At 50.4% G+C, this 22,952-nt stretch overlaps 1 protein-coding gene across 4 annotated transcripts in view; it reads right to left on the reverse strand.

Moving 5' to 3' along the window:
- Positions 1 to 446: 446 nt before the first annotated feature.
- Positions 447 to 22,952, reverse strand: part of ptprz1a (protein tyrosine phosphatase receptor type Z1a) — a 43,138-nt gene continuing 20,632 nt past the window's right edge. The window contains exons 9-31 of one of the 4 annotated variants that reach the window (XM_030366640.1): positions 22,046 to 22,230; positions 21,615 to 21,741; positions 19,781 to 19,818; positions 18,604 to 19,603; positions 17,218 to 17,721; positions 14,404 to 14,542; positions 11,257 to 11,336; positions 11,019 to 11,101; positions 10,738 to 10,758; positions 10,314 to 10,410; positions 10,126 to 10,205; positions 9,899 to 10,033; positions 9,492 to 9,626; positions 8,858 to 9,021; positions 7,722 to 7,857; positions 6,954 to 7,097; positions 5,299 to 5,392; positions 4,901 to 4,974; positions 3,919 to 4,050; positions 3,590 to 3,742; positions 3,197 to 3,336; positions 2,670 to 2,805; positions 447 to 1,250 (exon numbers count right to left, since the gene is read on the reverse strand). In XM_030366640.1, coding sequence (XP_030222500.1) covers positions 1,119 to 1,250; positions 2,670 to 2,805; positions 3,197 to 3,336; positions 3,590 to 3,742; positions 3,919 to 4,050; positions 4,901 to 4,974; positions 5,299 to 5,392; positions 6,954 to 7,097; positions 7,722 to 7,857; positions 8,858 to 9,021; positions 9,492 to 9,626; positions 9,899 to 10,033; positions 10,126 to 10,205; positions 10,314 to 10,410; positions 10,738 to 10,758; positions 11,019 to 11,101; positions 11,257 to 11,336; positions 14,404 to 14,542; positions 17,218 to 17,721; positions 18,604 to 19,603; positions 19,781 to 19,818; positions 21,615 to 21,741; positions 22,046 to 22,230 — 3,929 coding nt within the window. In that variant the 3' untranslated portion in view covers positions 447 to 1,118. Of the gene's footprint in view, positions 1,251 to 2,669; positions 2,806 to 3,196; positions 3,337 to 3,589; positions 3,743 to 3,918; positions 4,051 to 4,900; positions 4,975 to 5,298; positions 5,393 to 6,953; positions 7,101 to 7,721; positions 7,858 to 8,857; positions 9,022 to 9,491; positions 9,627 to 9,898; positions 10,034 to 10,125; positions 10,206 to 10,313; positions 10,411 to 10,737; positions 10,759 to 11,018; positions 11,102 to 11,256; positions 11,337 to 14,403; positions 14,543 to 17,217; positions 17,722 to 18,603; positions 19,604 to 19,780; positions 19,819 to 21,614; positions 21,742 to 22,045; positions 22,231 to 22,952 lie in introns of all 4 variants that reach the window. The other 3 variants (XM_030366639.1, XM_030366638.1, XM_030366641.1) reach the window with 3 other exon arrangements.

Below are 22,952 nucleotides of genomic sequence, written 5' to 3' on the forward strand. Positions count from 1 at the left end.
CACGCTCCTCCGTCAGCGAGAGGAAGATCCTCCACCCTGACAACACCCCCACCCTAACCACTCCCACAGCCCACCCCACCTCCCTGACCTCCACCTCCCTGACCTCCACCGCTGCCTCCCTGACCTCCACCTCCCTGACCTCCACCGCCGCCTCCCTGACCTCCACCTCCCTGACCTCCACCTCCCTGACCTCCATGCCGCCTCCCTTACCACCACCTCCCTGACCTCCACCTCCCTGACCTCCACCTGCCTGACCTCCACCTCCCTGACCTCCACCTGCCTAACCTCCACCTGCCTGACCTCCACCGCCGCCTCCCTTACCACCACCTCCCTGACCTCCACCTCCCTGACCACCACCTCCCTGACCTCCACCTCCGGGACCTCCACCACCCTGACCTCCCCCCTTGCCCCCCTCACCTCCCCAAACCAAGCAAGGCCACAAAGAGTCTGGTTCCAAGATGTTTATTTCTTAGTTCTCTATCTACAATTTGGGGTCAGTACCCATAATATTTAGCACTGTTTATTATAAAAAACAACATACTACTACATAATTAGAATTTAATGGTATACGTTTAAATCCCTAGAAAATAGTCCAATATAAAATCTAGCGGTATAAATAGAGATTTGGTCCATTGAGTTCTAGATTATTCTGTACATTAGCGTGGTCTCGTGGGTTCAGTACCCGCCTGGATTCAAACGTCTACAAAAGATTCCCTTTTACCCATTTGGCGTGTGGCCGATAAATAGAGTTTAAGAGCGGTTAGTTATCGAGCCGCTGGTTAGCATGAGTTAGTCTACAGTCCTATTACATCTGGACCAACAAAAGAGGAGAAGTACAAAAAAACAAGGCACAATAACAAGTCCAACCTGTCAACAACGTCCAGTAGACCCCTCAGACCCAGCAAGACCTAGGGTCTAGAAACGGTGGTCCCATCAGGACCTAGGGTCTAGACCAGACCCAGCAGGACCGAGGGTCTAGACCAGACCTGGTGGTCCCAGTAGGGTCTAGGTTCTAGACCAGTCCGGGAGATGGGGCCTGTTGATTGACGGCAAGGGGCAGGGGAGGTGGTGGGAGGAGGTGATGGCTGAATGTGGATTCCTGGCTTCTGATTGGATGTTCACACCAAAGACTCCAGGCTCTCTGCGGTCGTGGAGGCGGGGCTTGCGGTGTGGGAGGAGTCAAGGAGCTTCTGGTCCTGCTGAGACCCGACCAGACTCAGCAGGGTCCGGTACAGGAGCTGGACCTGGTCCTGAAACCCGACCCAGGACCCCACCGTTAAATGGGGACTACCATTTACCCATACTAGTTAATACATTTACTACCATTTACTACTACTAGTTTCTACATTAACTATCGGTTACAAGTACTATTTACTACATTGACTACCATTTACTAGTACTAGTTACTGAATGTATTACCGTACTACTTACTAGTACTAAAACATTTACTACCATTTACTAGAACTACATCCTACATTTATTACTCTTTACTAGTACTAGTTACTACATTTGCTACTTACTAGTTGCTAATTTATTTGTATTATTTACTACCATTTACTAGTAGTATTTGCTAATAATAGTCACTACTACCTACTGGTTGTATTTCCTCATAGTACAGTGTAGTAGTATTTCCTCGTAGTATTGTGCATTAGTATTTCCTGATAGTACTGTGTAGTAGTATTTCCTAGTTGTAAGTGTAGTAGTACTGGGCGTTCAGGAGGCCGAGGTGATGAAGGACTCGGAGAACATCCACATGTCAACATGTTGTTCCAGATCTATCTGCTGCTGTTACTGTGTTTACCGAACAGCGGGCTGTGATTGGCTGGATTCAGGCCATGTGTCTGAGATGATGGATTACTGACATCTTCACCATGACGTTCATTAATGACTCACAATGTGTTCCGTATTGATTGTATTGGAAGACATCGGATTAGATTACTCTACAATATCGGTTCTGATGACTAGATAAATAATGAGATGAGGCGGTTATATTAGAGAAGAATATGTTCTGGATATTATAGATTTATGCTACATGTTAGCTAGGGTGTGTTGGACTCCACACTGAAAGGTTCTGGGTTCGATCCCCAATGTCTAAAATCTACCTGCAGTCATATAGATGATAATCAGTAGCTCATCAATAGAGGATAATCAGTAGCTCATCAATAGAGGATAATCAGTAGCTCATCAATAGAGAATAATCAGTAGCTCATCAATAGAGGATAATCAGTAGCTCGTCAATAGAGGATAATCATTAGCTCATCAATAGAGGATAATCAGTAGCTCATCAATAGAGGATAATCAATAGGTCATCAATAGAGGATAATAGTAGCTCATCAACAGATGATAATCAGTAGATGATAACACCTAGCTCATCAAATGAGGATAATCAATAGAGGACAATCAGTAGCTCATCAATAGAAGATAACCAATAGCTCATCAATAGAGGATAATCAGTAGCTCATCAATAGTGGGTAATCAGTATCTCATCAATATATGATAATCAGCTCAATAGAGGATAGTCAATAGATGATAATCAATAGCATGATCAATAGCTCATGAATAGGTGATAATCAGTAGCTCATCAATAGGTGATAATCAGTAGCTCATCAATAGATTATAATCAATAGCTCATCAATAGATGATAATCAATAGGTTATCAATAGTCTTACGGGCTGAGTGAAGGTCCCAGGTCTCATCAGGTTGGTCATACGGACTGTCTGGAACACGTCCACAGACTCCTCCCCCTCCAGCTGATCCACCAATGAGATGAGGGAGCAGAAGGTCCCAGCGGCCACGCCCCCCGTCCTGCCAGACGGAGACCACACCCCATCGTTACAGTGGGAACCAGCGGAAAAAAAAAACTGTACGTAAAAGAAAAGGTCTTTAAGGCTAGTGGACCTTGAAGGTCCTTTTGGGTTAATAAACCGTGTTTGTAGGAGTACTGGTCTTGCTGGTCCGGGACCAGCGTGTTAATGTAAAGGTCCTTTAAGGTGTGTAGAAGTGCTGGTCTTACTGGTCCGGGACCAGTGTGTAAAGGTCCTTTTAAGGTGAGTGTAGCAGTACTGGTCTTACTGGGCCTGGACCAGCTGTTAATGTCAAGCTCCTTTAAGGTGAGTGTAGCAGTACTGGTCTTACTGGTCCGGGACCAGCTGTTAATGTAAAGCTTCTTTAAGGTGTGTGGCAGTACTGGTCTTACAGGTCCTGGACCAGCATGGGCCCCTCCCCGGCCCTCGCTTCCCTGACCAGGTGGACCAGCTCCAGGGTGCTGCTGGGGGGGCGCTCAGGGTCCGGCCAGCAGGGGGTCCGGAACAGCTTCACCTCCAGGACAAAGTCATCCTGAGACCAGGATCAGGATCAGAAAGTTATTAAGTACATCAACAATATAGAGAGTTATATTTTTATATCGAACCCGACTCCCATATCTGAGACAGTCTAAGTGCTGGTCCAGACCCAGAACCTGGTACTGGGATGGAACCCAGACCCTGGTACTGGGATGGAACCCAGACCCTTGGATGGAACCCCAGACCCTGCTCGTTGGACTGGAACTCCAGACCTTGGGAGTGGACCCCCGGACCCTAGGCCTGGTCACCTGGGCGGCCTGCAGCAGCAGCTCCTGGATGACGAGGTTCTCCTCGCCAGACAGACACATCGTGTTCTCGCCGCGCTGGGTCACAGTGAAGCGCTCGCAGCTGATTGGCTGTTGCTTCTTGGGCCAGAACGCACAGGGCTCGGGCTCCCCCTCCTGCAGGGAAGGAAGAGTCAGCTGCTGATTGGCCCTCCCGACCCCCTCCAGCGGTGGACAGGGCGGGGTTTAGGAGAATACACTGTGCAACACTAGTCTGTGGTCATCGTTAATCTCGTCTCATTCAGTCTGAACCCAACTGGTTAGTAGGAATGATTCTCCGTGGGGAAACTCACGGTGCTGTGGTCGCCGTGGGGCAGAGAGACGATGGTCTGGACCCCCTGGTCCCAGACCATCGTCCAGAAGTCCCGGACCGTGGAGGGCAGCGGCCGCTGGGTCACAAGGAACTCCCTGCAGCGCCGGTAGCCCTGAGGACGGAAGGATGGCAGATTGGGTGAACAGGACCACAGGACGGCAGGACGGGTGAACAGGCTGGCTAGCACGCTAGTTTAACATGCTGGTTGGCACGCTAGTTTAAGAGGTTGGTTAGCATGCTAGTTTAACAGGCTGGTTAGAATGTGACTTTAACATGCTAGTTAAACATGCTGGTTAGCGTGCTAGTTTAACATGCTAGTTAGCATGCTAGTTAAACATGCTGGTTAGCAAGCTAGTTTTACGTGCTGGTTAGCATGCTTGTTAAACATGCTGGTTTGAATGTGACTTTAACATGCTAGTTAGCATGCTAGTTCAAATGCTAGTGTAACATGCTAGTTTAACGGGGCCTGCCCGTAATTCCGACACCTCATTGTTCCGACGTCTTAATGGTCCGATGGTCTAATTTCCCATTAGATCAACATGCCACTATGCTGACGGTTCAATGTTACGAAAACGGAACCCATTGGTCCGAAGGGCAGTTTGTCCGACTTTTCAAAAAGGAAGCGCATTAGGCCGACGGTATAAAAGTCTTTATATGTAGGCCTATTCGGCATATTGAACCGTTGGCCTATAATGCGCCTCTTGTTTGACTTATCGGACAATCGGCCCTTCGGAACAATGGGTTCCGTTTTCGTAACTTTGAACCGTCGGCATAGTGGCATGTCGATCTAACGGGAAATATTTCGGACCATTGAGACGTCGGAACAAAGAGGGGTCGGAATTACGGCATGGCACCAGTTTAATATATATACAGCTTAGCAAGCACGTTAGTTTTTAATGGATGCACCGCGGCTAGCCAGGAGTATGGTCGGGAAGTCAAATGAGTTTGTTGAAGGTTCTCACTGTGATGAAAGAGGCGTTGATGTAGTCCGAGGCATCCTCTGAGCTCGTGGAGAGACGCACGCGAGAGCTCTCCACTGGAACACATCAGAGGGTTAGCTTCTATGATAGATCGTGTAGATCCACAATCCTAGAGTCACACCATGGCCTGTGACCGGCCCCCTCTCTCACCACTACACTAACCCTTACCCTTAGTCTCTCATACACTAACCCTTACTTTATCACTTAGTCTCTCAAACACTAACCCTTACTTTATCACTTAGTCTCTTATACACTAACCCTTACTTATGACTTAGTCTCTCATACACTAACCCTTACTTATCACTTAGTCTCTCATACACTAACCCTTACTTTATCACTTAGTGTCTCATTAACCCTAACTATGCTACTGAGTGTCTCACCAGGGATCACAGAGGATGGCCGGTTCTTGCTGCGGTTCGATTCCCTCATGGCGGCGGAGAAGTCCCCGTGTTGGCCTCCGGGCAGGGAGATGAGCTGAGGAGACGGAGGAGACACTGAGGATCAGAACCAGCAACCTCGCCGCGCCGAGGGCCGTCTCACCGGCAGTGAGGGCCATCTCACCGGCAGAGAGGGCCATCTCACCGGCAGAGAGGGCCATCTCACCGGCAGAGAGGGCCATCTCACCGGCAGAGAGGGCCATCTCACCGGCAGAGAGGGCCATCTCACCGGCAGAGAGGGCCATCTCAGCAGCTCCTGTCCACCTGCTCTCTTCAGCTGCTTTACGTGGAGGCTCAAGTCAAGGACGTTCTGTCTGAACTTCTGACTATGGACAACAGCTCGGCTATCAAAGGGCTCTGCAGCCCTTTGATAGCCTCCGAGGAGCGGGTGTGTAACGCCCATTGAAATACTGGAGGCTCCGGCTCCTTTTACTGATGGTCTAATCACACCGTAGAACTACAATACAATACAGACATGAAATTAGTTCAGCTTATTTCTGCTTTGAGGTAAGTTCAGCTTTTATCTGCTATCAGGTGAGTTCAGCTTCTATCATTGTTCAGTAAACTTTCTGTTCAGAATATTCCCTCCGCCATTTAACCTCTCCATTGCACCATTGTCATTTTTATTTTTATTTTCTAATATTTTTATTTTATTTCTATTTTCTTTTGTCTCTGTGGTAGTACATGTCTCTGTGGTAATACATATCTCAGTAGTACTAGTACATATCTCTGTTATAGTACATATATCTCTGTAGTACTAGTGCTAGTACATATCTCTACAGTAGTAGTCCTAGTACATATCTCTGTACTAGTAGTATTACATATCTCTGTAGTAGTACATATATCTCTGTAGTACTAGTGCTAGTACATATCTCTGTAGTAGTAGTAGTACATATATCTCTGTAGTACTAGTGCTAATACATATCTCTGTAGTAGTAGTAGTAGTAGTACATATCTCTGTAGTAGTACATATATCTCTGTAGTAGTAGTCCTAGAACATATCTCTGTAGTAGTGGTACATATCTCTGTAGTAGTAGTACACATCTCTGTAGTAGTACTAGTACATATCGCTGTAGTAGTACATGTATCTCTGTATTACTAGTACATGTCTCTGTGGTAATACATATCTGTATTAGTACATATATTTCTGTAGTACTAGTACATATCTCTGTATTAGTACATAAATCTCTGTAGTACATATTTCTCTGTAGTACTAGTACTAGTACATATCTCTGTAGTGGTTGTAGTAATAGTACATATCTCTGTAGTAGTACACCTCTCTGTAGTACTAGTACATATCTCTTTAGTAGTTGTAGTACACATCTCTGTAGTGGTTGTAGTACTAGTACATATCTTAGTAGTACTACACCTCTCTGTAGTACTAGTACACATCTCTGTAGTGGTTGTAGTACTAGTACATATCTCAGTAGTAGTACACCTCTCTGTAGTACTAGTACACATCTCTGTAGTGGTTGTAGTACTAGTACATATCTCAGTAGTAGTACACCTCTCTGTAGTACTAGTACACATCTCTGTAGTGGTTGTAGTACTAGTAGATGTCTCTGTCACAGCAGCACAGTGGCCGGTCCGCTGCTCACCTTAAACTGCTTCTCCAGCCTGGTGTTCCCCGACGGCCCGGAGGTCAGGAGCTCGTCCACGTAGCGGTGGAGCAGAGCGGAGCCCACCTCAGCCTCCCTGGTCTGGACGGCCTCCACCAGAACATCATGGAGGAACACATACTGCTGCTGAGAACAGACAGAGGAACACATACTGCTGCTGAGAACAGACAGAGGAACACATACTGCTGCTGAGAACAGACAGAGGAACACATACTGCTGCTGAGAACAGACAGAGGAACACATACTGCTGCTGAGAACAGACAGAGGAACACATACTGCTGCTGAGAACAGACAGAGGAACACGTACTGCTGCTGAGAACAGACAGAGGAACACATACTGCTGCTGAGAACAGACAGAGGAACACGTACTGCTGCTGAGAACAGACAGAGGAACACGTACTGCTGCTGAGAACAGACAGAGGAATACATACTGCTGAGCACACAGAGGAACACGTACTGCTGAACACACAGAGGAACACATACTGCTGAGCACACAGAGGAACACATACTGCTCAGCACACAGAGGAACACATACTGCTGAGCACAGAGAGAGGAACGTTCTGCTGAACACAAAGAGGAACACACAACAGGATGTGACCAATAAAAAATCGTTGAACTTTGAACACCTTCTGCTGACCACACAGGAACACGTCCTGCTCCTGAACTGTAGATGAACGAGTTCTACGTAAACAGAGATCATGTGATCCCCTGAGGGGGTTGAGGGGGCGGGTTTATACAGGTCCTGACCTGCGTCTGGACCAGGAAGTTCCTCTGGGTGCGGATGTGCTGCAGGAAGCCCTTGATGTTGACGGTCCCCTGCTGGCGGATCTGCTGCAGCATGCTGTCCAGGACCAGGTAGGTCCCGGTCCGGCCCACCCCCGCACTGGACCCCAGAGACAACGTTTAGAGGAGGACATTAGGCCACCATCCTAGGGTGGTGGAGGTCTTTGGCGGCCATCCTAGGGAGGTGGAGGTCATTGGCCAACATCCTATGGGGGTGGAGGTCATTGGCCAACATCCTATGGGGGTGGAGGTCATTAGGCCACCATTCTATGGAGGTTCAGGTCACTGGCCGCCATCCTATGGTGGTGGTGCAATAAGGGTCATGTTGAAGCTCCTTTGAAAGAAAAGATTTAAAAAGCAGAATATCCAACCAGACTTTGGGTGTCCTTGAGGGTCTCATAGACGGAAACATTTGTATGAAACCTCTATCTAATCTCCAATTAAAAGGGCAGCAATCTGTTTTTGTTATTAAAGAGTTGGAGAACTTGGAAAGTACTTTGATTTCTAAGGAGAAGGGAGCAGTTCTTTTTTATGATGTGATTGATGGTTTTGCACAAAGGCCTGTTATATCATCTGTTGTAATTATTTATTTCCATAATTCGAGAGACAATTACCAGAAGCCATGGAGAAGGCAGATTGCTACTTTAGTTGCATTTCTCTTAGATAGCTCAGAGGTTTGGGGGAATACAATACTGTTAATTCAATGTCAAGCACAAGGAAAACATACTGTCATACTGTTGCTCGTTTGCTTTGATTATTAATTATTATGAAAAATCCTTTTGAGTTTTATGTATATGTTCCAAGGCTTTGGTTTATAATGTGGTGAAGGTTGGTGAGACAAGAGTGTTTAGAAGACACTTGAACAGATGTCACAGATACGCTTTTTAGCGTACTGTCCAAGGGGGATTGGACAGGGCAGGGTGTCCATGGAGGACAGGGCAGGGTGTCCACTAATGTGAATTTCAAGTCCTTCAGCAGTCAAAGGTTTAAGAGCTCTCAGCTTATTAGAGCCTGTAAATCATGTTTCCCTAAAGGTTCCAGTCTGTCTGGAGCTCGGCCCTCTACTCAGACTGGTGCAGACCGGTCTGGTCTCACCCTACCTGCAGTGCACCACCACGGGCCCCATGTCGGGGGTCCGGGCCTGGGAGGACCTGCGTATGAAGGTGAGGAGTGGCAGGGCGTACTCCGGGACCCCCATGTCCGGCCACTGGGTGTACTGGAAGTGCAACACCGTCTGCTCTGCGCCACGACCCTTCTGGGACACCTGGGGAGGAGACAGGAAGTATTATCCACGGAAGAATCCGCCTCCAGGATGGACTAACATCAGAGGAGGCGTCGACCGGTTGAACCCTTCGTCTACCGGCCGGGATGGCCCCCACAACTAGATCAATAGAAATGGAGATAAAGCCTGTAGACGCTACAGACGGGACCAGAGCTACGCTATAACCACTTGTTCGATGCCTGGGAAGTCCACTTAAACACTTGTGTAAAAATACACTTTACCACTTTAAAAGACTGAATAAGTTAAGGGAATGGGTTAGGGTTAGGGTTAGGGGCACTTGGTGGGGTGGTGTCATGCAGTGTTTGGGGGCGTGGCCCTGCGTTGGGGTGGAACCATGCAGTGTTAGGGGGCGTAGCCCTGCTCAAGGTGGAGTAAGCGGTATTTTGGGGCGTGGCCCTTGGTGGGGTGGAGTCATGCGGTATTGTGGGGTGGGGCCCTGCCGGCTCGCTGACCTTCTTGAGGCGTGTGTTGCGGAGGGTGAAGGTCCTCTGGGTGTAGAATGCCAGCTCCTTCACGCTCTTCACCGTTACCAGGAAGCCGCCGTACTCCTCTTGGCTCTCCATTGGCCAGTACTGGTCACACTTCCTCTGAACGGGGGGAGGGGGGGGGGGGACATAAATTCAGCGTGTTCATAGGTTCGATCTGTCACACGGCTATGTATGAGTCCACAGTTAGGACATCGATCGCGTTACAGAACTCGATGTTGTTGCCGTTATGTTTACATGAGCCTTTGTTCACTTTAAAGTATTTTGATATTGAAACTAATTGTCTGTGGGACTGTAAACATCACTCTGTTAATGCCGTCACAGCTAGCTAGTCAGTCTGCTATCAGCAGCTAGCTGTGGCGGCGTGGCCCCACCCGTCCGTTCTCCATCAGGTTGGTGATCATGACGATGACCCCGGTCCTCTGCTCCCACACCATCCTCCAGAAGTCGTCCACGCTGGAGCGCAGCGGGCCCTGGGCCGCGATGTACGCCCTGGGCTGGTTGAAACCCTGCACACACGTAGAGTACACACACAACTGGTTTGAACTGGTTCAGAGCCAGCTAGAGACCCCTGGTCTGAGAGGATGAAGCGGTTCCTTACGTCCACGTAGTTGGCATTGATGTAATCCCCCGTCTGCCCGCTGTCCGTCTGGGTGGACAGACGGACTCTGCTGTGGTCGTCTGCAGGGGGAACCACAACGTCAATATGAGTCTGGTTCCACCTACCCAGTCCCCAGTGAAGCCCCCGGATGGTTCCAGACCCGAGGGGGGGCTCCGTTAACCACTCACATGCCAGCACGTTGACGTAGCGGTTCTTGGTCTTGTTGTCGGGGTGCCGGGCGCTGTCCGATGTCATGCCGATGTCCATGGAGTACGCCTGGAGCTCCTGGACCCAACCACACACAGAGCTCTGAACGCCGGCTGAGCCATAAATAACCAGCGCTTCAGCTTCTAGTCTAGAGCTCTGAAGAAGAGCTCGCTGTAGTGACCAATACTAGTTGTGAAGCATGTTAGCTGACGGGTGTGAAAAAAGCCAGGCTTGAGCAGGTGTAAAGCGTGCTAGGTGTGCAGCAAGCTAGGTGTATAGCATGCTATGTGTGTAGCATGATGGGTGCTAGATGTGTAGAAGGCTAGGTGTAGAGCATGCCAGAAGTGCAGCATGCCAGTTTGCAGCATGCTAGGTTTGGACGATGCTGAATGTGGAGGCTCTCACCTCGTAGCTCTCCTTCAGGATCTGAGGATGATGATGATGATGATGATGATGATGATGATGATGAGGAAGGCAGCCATGATGTCATCACAGACACAGCAAACCAAAATGACCAAAAGAGAAGCAGAGCAGACGTTGGCTACAGGGCATGAGCTTTGACCTGCGACCCCTCTACATGCACATTGGTTTTTCAGTGGAAGCGCTAGACACTTTCCTACAGTTCCAACTGTTCCCAGTGTTCCCACTGTTTCCACTCCACCATGTGGTGAAGCGACCCCAAGTACCTCGAACTCCCGGGAGAAACCGTGTGATTGGTGCATCTCGGCCACGTGTCTGACGAACTCCTTCACAGGGACCGCCTCGTGGTCTGACGTCAACAGCAACAACGTCAAGAACAACAACACAGCGACCATGACAACATCATGACAACACGTCAATAAAGGTGAGTGAGTGAGTGAGTGAGTAAGTGTCCGTCCGTCCGTCCGTCCGTCCGTCTGTCTGTCTGTCTGTTCCTGTACTCGCCTGTGTTAAAGGCCGTCTGGGTGATGACGCGAGGGGAGCTGCTGTCCTCGATGTAGAAGCTGGCCGTCTGGAAACAGTTCCTGGAAAACAGGGGTCAGGCAGGGGTCACACAGGGGCCAGACAGGGGGGCGTTAAGAGGTCAGACATGGGTCGTAGAGAGGTCAGACAGATCGTACAGGGGTACTTATAAAACTTAGACCATTTAGAGTCATGCAAAAGATAAAAGAGACAGCTTTTACTCAACATGTTGAAATTAAGTTCAAATATTAGAATAGTAGATTGATTCGATACAGATGATGTGGTCGAGGTCTGCTTGAGAAACTATAGAATAACGACGATGTACTGATGTCAGATGAAGTCGTGTTGTGACCCGACTAAACCAGCGTATACACGTGTCCCGGTTGCTCAGCTCGGTGAAAACACAGCAGGGGGTTTTTATTGTGGCGATGAGTGCGTCAGGGCCATTTGAAAACGTTGTAATCTCTCTCCGACACGAAGAAAAGATGTCTGCCTTAATCCGACACGTTTTTAAGGGGATCAGAGACGAGCCCGCGGTGGCCCGACCCTCGAATCCTCCTCCGCTCGAGGGTCCTCCTTCGATCCGAGGGTCTACTCCGCTCCTCCTCCACTCCGAGGGTCTTCACCGGAGCCCGTCTTCTTCTGGCTCAGGTAGAGACACCAGGTTCACAACCACTACTCTCCCCACATCAACTTCTTGCCACATAATGCCGCTTCCCCCAGTGCCCCAGTGACTTGAGCCAGTGGTGTTCTGGGTGAACACTATAGCTGGCGTTGTAGCTGCTGAACTCAGTGTAGCACCAGGTGGATTCTGCTGTAGATCGTAAAGACTCGGCACTACTCCAACTTCCTTCTTCTCTTGTCACGTGTTTGTATAATCTTTGTTCTACGTGTTGTTATATGGTCTGCAGATGTTTTAGGGTCTACAGATGTAACCTCTCCAGATGTTAATATGGTCTACAGATGTTTATAGATTCTATTCCAGATGTTTACTATGTTTACAGAGATGTAATGGTCTGAAGATGTCTCTACTCCAGATGTTTACAGATGTGTTATTGTCTGTAGATGTCTTTACTCCAGATGTTTTCTGATATGTTATGGTCTGCAGATGTCTCTGCTCCAGATGTTTTGCCGACTTGGTGTTGCTGACTTGCGGAGGGCAGGGATAAGGTGGTTGGGGGGGGGGGGGGGGGGGGGGGGTGGATTAAGCAGGTCTGACCTCTGACCCCCGGCTTACAGCGCGCTACACGAGCGCTCATGTTCCTCTGTAATCAGGGCGATGTTCTTTCCCCCGCCCAGACCCCAGGGGGGGGGCACCCCAGGGGAGGGGCCCCAAGCGTCCCTGGGGGGCTGAGCCCACCACGCCCGGTGCTGGGAGGCTGGCAGCTTAGCGTTACCAGCTTAGCGAGGCAGCCAAAACAAAAACAATGCTGTGTTCTGAAGGTGAGCGGGAGAGAACACTGAGAGACAAAGGGGGGTGGTGGAGGAGTAGGAGAAGGAGGAGGGGACACTCTGAGAGACAAAGGGAGGAGTAGGAGAAGGAGGAGAGGACACTCTGAGAGACAAAGAGAGGAGGAGAAGGAGGAGGAGAGGACACTGAGAGACAAAGGGAGGAGGAGGAGAAGGAGGAGAGGACACAGAGACAAAGGGAGGTGGTGGAGGAGGAGAGGACACTCTGAGAGACAAAGGGAGGAGGAGGAGGAGGAGGAGGAGAGGACACTCTGAGAGACAAAGGGAGGAGGAGGAGGAGGAGAGGACACTCTGAGAGAAAAAGGGAGGAGGAGAAGGAGGAGAGGACATTGAGAGACAAAGGGAGGAGGAGGAGAAGGAGGAGAGGACACTCTGCGAGACAAAGGGAGGTGGTGGAGGAGGAGGAGTAGGAGAAGGAGGAGAGGACACTAAGAGACAAAGGGAGGTGGTGGAGGAGGAGAGGACACTCTGAGAGACAAAGGGAGGAGGAGGAGGAGGAGAGGACACTTTGAGAGAAAAAGGGAGGAGGAGGAGGAGAGGACACTTTGAGAGACAAAGGGAGGAGGAGGAGGAGCACTCTTCCCCTCCATCAGAGAGACGACTCAACAAGCTATGAATTCGGGTAACAAACATCTCAAGGCCAAAGGAAAGCAAAAGGGAAGTCCAATCACAAACACACACACATACACAAAAACACACACCATATCCACACACACACATAAAAATAAATAAATAAATAAACATAAAAAACACAATTTACACACACTACATACACTATATATACAGACACACACACACACTATATACACACACACACACACACACACACACACACACACACACACACACACACACACACACACACTATATACACACACACAAACCATACAGTGTGGTGATTCGCTCGCCCTGTGATTGGCCGGCCGTGTGTTTGTTTACTCTAGCTCTGTGATTGGCCGACAGTGTGTTCGCTCTAGCCCTGTGATGGCTGACAGTGTGTTTGCTCTAGCCCTGTGATTGGCTGACAGGGTGTTCGCTCTAGCCCTGTGATTGATTGAAAGTGTGTTCACTCTAGCCCTGTGATTTGCTGACAGTGTGTTTCACTCTAACCCTGTGATTGGCTGACAGTATGAATGTGGTGAGTAGAACAGAATTTCCTCAGTGTCTAAGTGCAGCGTTGAATGGTTTGTGTTTAACATCGAGAGCTCTTCAGGTGAGGAGGAACGTTTTGGATGTTCTACTTCAGCGGTCTCTCGTTTGCTCCTTCATCATCGTTCCCCAGATCACTGGGTGGGGTCCCTACGACCGGCCTACATCAGAACCCACCCTGTTCACACTCACACACATCGCCATGTGTGTCTCTCTGAGCCCACGTTACTTTTAGATTCAGGGCGTTTAGCAGACGCTTTTATCCAGAGCGACCTTCAATAAGTACATTAGTCCAAAGAAAGAGAAACAACAATATATCTCTGTCGGTACAGTGGGGATGTTCATATAACCAAGTGCCACGCACTAACTATGGCTAGGTTAACCCATTCCCAACAGAGATAGACACGTTAGTTATGTGGTCCTGGTGATCCACTCAGAGCCTCCTAGAGGGGGTCTGTAGTGAGGGGGAGGAGCCTCCCAGAGGGGTCGTAGGGAGGGGGAGGAGCCTACCTCCAGTACACCAGGATCCCCATCAGCACCATGAGGCCGAGGCCGGTCAGCACCGACACCACCGCCAGCGGCACCACCGCCGCCGCCTCCGTCAGCCCCACTGCCCCCACCCGCGACTCGTGGCTGCTGTTACTTGCGTCTGGGGAGGAACACACACACACTCATCAGGTCTGCCTCGGCGGCAGAGCAAGGCACTGGCCGTGCACGGTTAGGGGTTCCACTCCCACTGGTAGAGAAAGGCATGACCATTGCCAGGGTTGTTGGTTCTATTCCCTATCTATCTCGACTGGTAGACACACGCACGCAGACACACACATGCAGAAACAGACACAGACACACACGCATGCAAGCAGCCACATAGGCCACGAAAATCTCCCCTCAAAGCCCAGAGAGGCGACTGTGAACGCAACCTGCACATGCACGCAAACATGCACACAAGCACACTCACGCACGCACACACACACGAGCGCCCACCTCTCGTCAAGTCAATTAAGAGTCACACACGCACACATGTTCGCAGTTCGCTGAATGATGTCAATGATGAACTGTCAAACGGAGCCGACCTCGACACCTTTTATTTCTCATTTGCAAACCAGATGGGGAGAGGGAGAGAACCCGCCAGTATCGACTAACCTTGACGTGGAACGCGCGCCGTTAAAACGTACCTGCTCTGCTCAGCCGCTGAATGACAAGGTCATCCTTGTTAACAACTATTTAGTATTTGGCGGCTGTGCTTTTCCGCCAAGCTCGAACGAGCCGGCATTCATTCAGTAAATATTCATCATCCACTCAGAAAGCCAACAATAACAGCAGGGAAAAGGGTTGGATTGAATGTTTTCTACTCAAAGTGACAAAAGGTGAGTCGTGTTTGGGAGGAGAATGGAGCTGAGGTGAGATTCAGAAGCCGCTCGCTGAAAGGCCCGCCGACCGATGAAAGGAGCGCATTGAACGCGTTCCCTGAGAATGTGTAACTCGCTGTTTGTGTTCAACGTGCAAAGGCTTTTCCTGCCAAAAAACATGTTGCTACTAACGTTAAAGTTTGTTTGTAATCCAAAACATTTTTTCTAAGTAGGCTTACTAGCAACTTTCGTGATTGAGCAGAGTGGCTGAGCTGAACAGTAATTATGAGAGGTCGGAATCCGCGAGGGGTTCTGCTGCCCCCCTGTGGTGCGTCGGCGAACTGCACCTGCCTGCGGTGAATCGACCCCCTGACGACTCAGCCATACACTGGAACCTATCTGGTCAGTCACCCTAGACCTCCAGATGGAGGGAGGGGGTATACCCAAAGCCCTCCAGAATGGGCCAGACCTACAAGCAATCAGAGGCTGAGTCCCAGTGCCACACCTCATGGGGCGCTGGGACTGACCTTCACTCCGAGGCCTACGAGATGCTACTGCTCTAAGGAGCCTCCTGATTGGCTCAGACTCACCGCACACACACTGGCGTTCAGACACAGGGAGGGGTTAGGGTCTAGGGGTCAAAGGTTAGGGTTAAACCCTAGAGGTCAACAGTAAGGGGTTATGGTTTAGTGGTTAGGGTTTAAAGGTTAGAGTTTAGTGGATTAAAGGTTAGGGTTTAGAGGTCAACAGTAAGGGTTTAGTGGATTAGAGGTTAGGGGTTAGAGGTTAGGGTTGGGGTTTAGAGGTTAGGGTTTAGAGATTAGGGTTTAGTGGTTAGGGTTTAGAAATTGGCATTTAGTGGTTAGGGTTTAGAAGCTATGAGGTTAGGGTTTAGTGTTTTTAGAAGCTAGGCTAAGTTTAGAGGTTAGGATTTAGAGGTTAGGGTTTAAAGATTAGTTGTTGAGGGATAAAGGTTGAGTGGTTTAGAGGTTAGTGGTTCAGAGGTCAGGGTTTAGTGGTTAGGGTTTAGTGGTTAGGGGTTTAGAAGTAAAGGGTTTAGAGGTTAGGGTTTAGTGGTTTAAATGATAGGGGTTATTGGTTTAGAGGTTAGGGTTTAGAGGTAGGTGTTTAGAGGTTAGGGTTTAGAGGTAATTTAGAGGTTAGGGTTCAGAGGTTAGGGTTTAGAGGTTAGGGTCGAGGTAATTTAGAGGTTAGGGTTCAGAGGTTAGGGTTAAGAGGTAGGTGTTTAGAGGTTAAGGGTTTAGAGGTTAGGGTTTAGAGGTTAGGGTTTAGAGGTAATTGTTTAGATGTTAAGGGTTTAGAGGTTAGGGTTTAGTGGTTTAAAGGTTAGGGTTAAGTGGTAAGGGTTTATAAGTTAGGTTTTAGTGGTTTCGAGGTCAGTGGTTTGAAGGTGTGGGGTTAGAGCGTTGGTTCTCAAAGTGCGGCCCGCAGGCCAATGGTGGCCCGCGGAATCATTCCTGGCAGCCCGCAATGACATACATAATTATGTAAGTTATATAAAAAAATAAATAATAATAATAACAAAAATAAATGAATATAAAGAGAAAAGTCGACTCTCTCTAGCTTTCAATTAAATCCTTTTACATTTGTTAGTTTTAATCCGACTGTACATTACTTTGAAAGGCTGAACCTCAGTTTCGTGATTTAGACCTCACTTGACCTCACTCCGGGAGGTCCACGGTGCAATGTTTTTTTTGACCACTGGGATGCTGGCGGCGTTTCCCGCCAATTTTCTTTTTCTATTGGCGGCCCTCAGTCAAATTTTGGGTTCCTAAATTGGCCTTGAGTTGTCAAAACCTTGAGAACCCCTGGGTTAGAGGGTAAGGGTTTAGAGGTTAGGGTTCAGTGGTTTAGGGGTAAGGGATGGAGGTTGCGGTTTGAAGGTGTGGTGTTAGAGGTTTAGGGTTGAGTGATAATGGATAGAGGCCCATGGGCCTCTGGTTCAGTTGTTTACCTTCCACCAGCTCCTCCTCCTCCCCCCCCTCCTCCTCGAGGAGGAGGTCTCTCTCCGTGTGCTCGGGTATACTGAAGTCGGAGGAGGTGTCCCCCGAGCCGCTCTGCTCCTCCCCTGCTCGCCGTCGCCATGACGACGAGGGGGAGGGGCTCAACGTGGTCCCCATGTAGGCCATGCCCCCCGTCTCCGTAGCAACGGCAGCGCTCCCGCTCTCGGCCTCGAAGTAGAAGGCGGAGGAGCGCTCGTCGTCGGGGGGCGGGGTCTCGGCCGTGGGGGGCGTGGTCTCGGCCGCGGGGGGGGGAGGGGTGGAGGAGGAAGTGATGCGGGGGGAAACAGGAAGTACACTTTCACCGGAGGCGGAGAAGTCCTCCTCCTGCTGGGCGGAGCCTGAGGCCACGCCCCCCCAGGCCCCTCCCTCTGGGGTGGGGGAGGAGATTGGAGAGGGGGAGGGGGAGGGGGAGGGGTGGCGGACGGACGTGGGGGACCAATCAAAGTCGTCCGTGGCTGTAAGAGAGAGGGAGGGGTCACTGGTGGGGGGAGGGGGGGGAGGAAGGAGGACGTGTGAGGAGGAGGAAGGAGGAGAAGGACGGGAGGACAGTCTTTCAGCCGGCGCAGAGGAAGAGGCCCGTGGGGGGTTGGTGGCTACGCTAGCATAGGTAGCGCTGCTAGCGTGGCGCACTATGCTCGCGGCTACTTCCCACGCAGCGGAAGGAGAGGAGGAGGAGGGGGAGGGCGGGGGGGAGGAGGCGTGTGTCTGGAACGGCGCCAGCGAGGGTTCGACGGAGCAGGAGCACATGGCGTCCATGCCTCCGCCGCCACCGCAGCTCGCTAGCACGTAGCCGCAGCCACCGCTAGCTTCAAACCTCCACTCCTCCTCCCCCCCTCCACCTACCGAGGAGGAAGAGGACGGCGGGAGCAGGAGGGGCGGGGCGAGAGAGAGGGACACTGCGAGGACAGGGGGCGATTGAGGGAGCTCTGGCGTCGCCGACGGCAACCCGACCGAGGGAAGGGGCGGAGTCTCGCTAAAGGAGGTGATGAGGTCACCGGAGTAGACCCCCGATGAAGACCCAGACAACTCATCATCATCTTTATCCCCATCACCATCATCATCATCATCATCATCACCCTCACCACCATCATCACCACCATCACCATCATCATCACCACCATCATCATCAACATCAGAGAGGGGGGGGTGGAGGGAGGTGGGGGGCGTGGCAGAAGCAGGGGGCGTGGCCGAGGAGGAGGCGTCATGCTGCTGTGAGCCAGCAGGGGGAGGGGCTTGCAGGCAGCAGGAGGGGGAAGGGGTGGAGCTAGCCGGGCTGGGGTCCAGCAGAGCTGAGGAAGAGGAGGAGGAGGAGGAAGCCTGAGCGACTTGATGCTCACCGGTGGTGTATGACGGGATACCGGTGAAGTGCATGCTGGGAGTTGTAGTCCTCAGCTGGGGTTTCTCGGACACCCCGCGGGATTGTGGGTGGATGAGGCTGACCTCTGACCTCTCACTCCCTGTTGCTGTGGCGTTTGAATTGGCGATGGCCTCCTCGTCTCCACGGTTACCGTCATATGCACCGGGGGAGGGGGCATGGACGTGTGTGTTGTTGAGTGTGCTTGTACTGTTGGGTGTGTTTATGTTTGAGATGTTGTTGTATGTGTCCGTAGTGGTGTGTGTGTCTTTAGTGTTGTGTGCTTCCATGGTGTTATGTCTATCTGTGCTGGTGTGTGTGTCTGTGATGTTGTGTGTGTCTGTACTGGTGTGTGTTTCCTTGTTGTGGTGTCTATCTGTGCTGGTGTGTATATCTGTGGTGTTATGTGATTCTGAACTGGTGTGTGTGTCTGTGGTGTTGTGTCTATCTGTGCTGGTGTGTGTGTTCGTGGTGTTGTGTGTGTCTGTACTTCTGTGTGTGTCCGTGGTGTTTTGTGTCTCTGTGCTGGCGTGTGTGTTGTTGTGTATGGGTGGGATGCCACTATATTCCTCCTGCTCTCTTCCTCTGTCTCCTGGTCCAGCAGTGCCCCCTGCTGGCGGACTGGAAGTACTGCGGCGCAGCCCTGCTGTCGTGGAGCTCACAGCCCCGACTGGCCCCCGGGTGGGATGGGCAAGGGTGGGGGTACCCTGGGTGGAGGTGCCCTGGGTGGGGGTACTCTTGGTGGAGGTACCCTGGGTGGGGGTACCCTGGATGGTGGTTCTGGGGTCAGGGAGGAGTGGGAGGAGGTCTGGGGTTCTGGATGGGTCTGTGGACACGGGTGAACCCGCCTCCACTTCCTTCCCCACTTCCTCCTCAACTTCCTCCTCTACCACCTCCTTCTCCTGCCCCACGAGCACAACATCGTTCTCCTCCTCTTCCTCCTCCTCCTCTTCCTCCTGGACTGGGTCTGGGTCGTAGTCTCCCTGGTGGTGACAGGAAGTGACATAAATTAAACCCGCCTCCACACCTGACCCACTTCCGGTTGGCTCATAATGTGTTGCTCAACAGTTCTTCTGGTTCCTCTCGGGACCAGAAGATAGTGTGTGTGTGTGCGCGCGCGTGCGTGTGGCGTGCGCGCGCGTGTGTGAGTGTGTGCTCACCTCGTTCACATCGTCCCATGCAGAGTCCAGGGAGTCTACTAGAAATAAACACAAGTTTCATATTAGAGTAGATGAAGGAGGAATCCTCCCACGTGATTGGCTGAGCAGAGACAGCATCCTCATTAAGGTGGGGTCAGCTCGATACGGCCGATCTGGTTGGTCGATTCTGGGAGATATGTGTGCGTGCAGAGCGTGTATTACTGATTGTGAAGTGAACATCAGGGGACTAAATGTTGATTTTTTATGTGTTTCCTTTGTGTGTGTCCCCACACACACACACACACGCTCACACACACACACTCACACACTCACACTTGCATACAAACAAAAATACACACACACAGACACACACATATACTGTATTTTAGGGTAGAGATGGTTAAATTTAGGTATATGGTTAGAGATGGTTTGGTTTAAGTGTTAGATTAGGGATGATTAGGATTAGGTATTGGGTTAGAAATAGTTAGTATAGGAATGAGGATAGAAATGGTTAAGGTTAGTTATGGTGATAGCTTGAGGCTAACAGAGAATATAGTTAACTAAGTCGTTTTAGCTAACAAAGAGCTTGAGTTGTTTGAGGTAGTTTTAGCTAACATAATGACCTAGTGGATTGAGGCTAACATTGAGCTAGTTTTAGCTAACATAATGACCTGGTTGATTGAGGCTAACATTGAGCTTGTTTTAGCTAGCATAATGACTAGTGCTGTGTTCCGATATCCATAATTCCGGTACTTGCTATACTTAGTTTGAGTACGTAGGGCGTTCCAATTAAGATCGGGGCGAAAAGAAGTGTACTGAAAGGACCCGTATGGTGTACTCAAAACGCTCAGACCGCTGAATGTGGATTGATGTACAGCTTTTATAGCTTTTATGGCTTTCATATTATTATAGCTGCTAGGCGTAAAGTGTTCACAGTTCAAAGCTGGATGTTTTGGGTGGGTGTCGACGAGCTGCGTCGGCAGTCGCGATCGTAATTTCTGGTTAGTATTCGATTTGGAACACTGACATCATGAGTGCAGATAGTGTTCTACACGTTTAGGTGTACTCATGGAAGTATGGATATCTGAACACAGCACAGGTGGATTGAAGCTAAAATTGAGCAAGTTTTAGCTAACTTGATGGTCTGGTGTTCATGTAGCATTCAGTCACACAGGAGCAGGCGGAGACCGACACAGAACTTGGTACAACATGGACCAGTTTATTATCAACTTTAGTCATAAATTACACTTATTATTATCATATATATGCTATATATATATTATTATTTTGTATATATATATATATATATATATAGTTCCATTGTATACAAATGCTATGTTTTACTTTTACATAAAAGGGGTCACTCAGAGGTCATGAACAAGAGAGAGATACAAACCAAAACATCAGAGAAAGAACGACACCTCAGAGGGAGAGAGACAGGGGGAGAGAGACCAGGGGGAGAGGAACCAAGAGAGAGACCAGGGGGGAGACCAAGAGAGGGACCAGGAGAGAGACCAGGGGGGAGACCAAGAGAGCGACCAGGAGAGAGACCAGAGGGAGAGAAGAGAGAGAGCAGGGGGGAAAACTAAGAGACAGACCAGCAGAGAGATCAGGGGGAAGACCAAACTGTTGCATAGTTTCAGGTTTCTGAGGACCAAAGTCTGGAGAGATGGCAGAACCGTTGGGTTCTATAAAGCGTAGATTTAGAACCCGGTCGTGGAGGTTCTCCGCCGCACTACAGAGTCTCTGACGGGCCAGTCGACAGGCAGTCAGCGCTAGCGTTAGCCTAGCCTGCTACAGGTGTGCTAGGCGCGGTCTCCGTGGAGACGGCCGGGCGAGGCGGGGTCGCTCTTACCGGGGTCGTAGGTCGGCATGGTGACGGTCAGCTGGTCGCTCAGCCGTCCCAGGAGGCCTCCCGTGCAGACGGCCACCACCTCCAGGCTGTAGCTGGTGTTAGCCAGGAGGTCCTGCAGGATCGCCCCCTGGTGGTGGGGGGGTAGAGTACACTCAATACCAGTAAGACAGGAAATAATAATCATGAGTTTAAACACTCGGGCCAGCTTGGGGACACTGGGAGTGGAGGTGAACTTGAGGGTGTACAGTCTTAGCAGGGGCCCAGTGGGAATGCAACCCCTAACCCTGGCAGTGTTAATGCCTTGCTCCCCCAGTGGGAATGGAACCTCAGGTATGGGTCAGGGGGTCATCCAGCTCTAGGAGGCCTCTAGGTAGACTGAGGACATTGGGGATCAAACCCAGACCCTGTGGCCCTGGGACCCTGGTCCTCACCACGTCCTGGTCCCCGTCCGTGAGGTACTCGATGGTAGGCGATGCGGGGTTGCCGGCGGGCCGGTAGCGGACGGCGTAGCGGTCGATGGCACCGTCGTAGACGGAGCGCGGCCGCTCCCACATCACCAGCAGGCTGCTGCGGTTCTGGGCCACCGCCAGAACCTTCTCTGGCTCCGAGCTGCACTCTGGAGGCACACAGAACCTTTAGAACCTGGAGGACCTCACGGTGCTCATCACGGAACCTCATCAAGAACCTGAAGAACCTGTTCATCACAGAACATTAAGAACCTGAAGAACCTCATCTAGAACCTGAAGATCCTCACCTAGAACCTGAAGAACCTGCTCATCACAGAACCTTTAGAACCTGGAGGACCTCACGGTGCTCATCACAGATCCTCACACAGAACCTGAAGAACCTGCTCATCACAGAACCTTAAGAACCTAGAGGACCTCACAGTGCTCATCACATAACCTCATCTAGAACCTGAAGAACCACATCTAGAACCTGGAGAACCTCACGCTGTCAGGCTCATCACAGAACCTCGGTGATGAGCGTGATGACGGTCGGACCTCATAACATTACTGTCTCAGTAGCTAATTACATTAATTCATTAGACTTTGCTGTCAAGTAGTGGTATATAGAAACCTCTCATTCAAACATGCACACACTCACTCACCCCTTCCCCTTCGATCACTCTCTCTCACTCACTCCCCTCCCGTTGACTCTGGTCGGCATCACCAGGCTGAACCTCCATCTCACGGCCACTAGAGGGTAGGATCGCCCCTCGACAGAGTTAAGTAAAGACCTCCGATCTCTCAACACAACTAGAACGACGAGCGCAATAGAAAAACCCTCTCCGTGGTAAAATAAGATGAGGTTATCAATAAACTACAATACGTCGGTGTA

The sequence above is a fragment of the Gadus morhua genome, chromosome 9, assembly GCF_902167405.1.
Source record: "Gadus morhua chromosome 9, gadMor3.0, whole genome shotgun sequence".
Classification (NCBI taxonomy): domain Eukaryota; kingdom Metazoa; phylum Chordata; class Actinopteri; order Gadiformes; family Gadidae; genus Gadus; species Gadus morhua.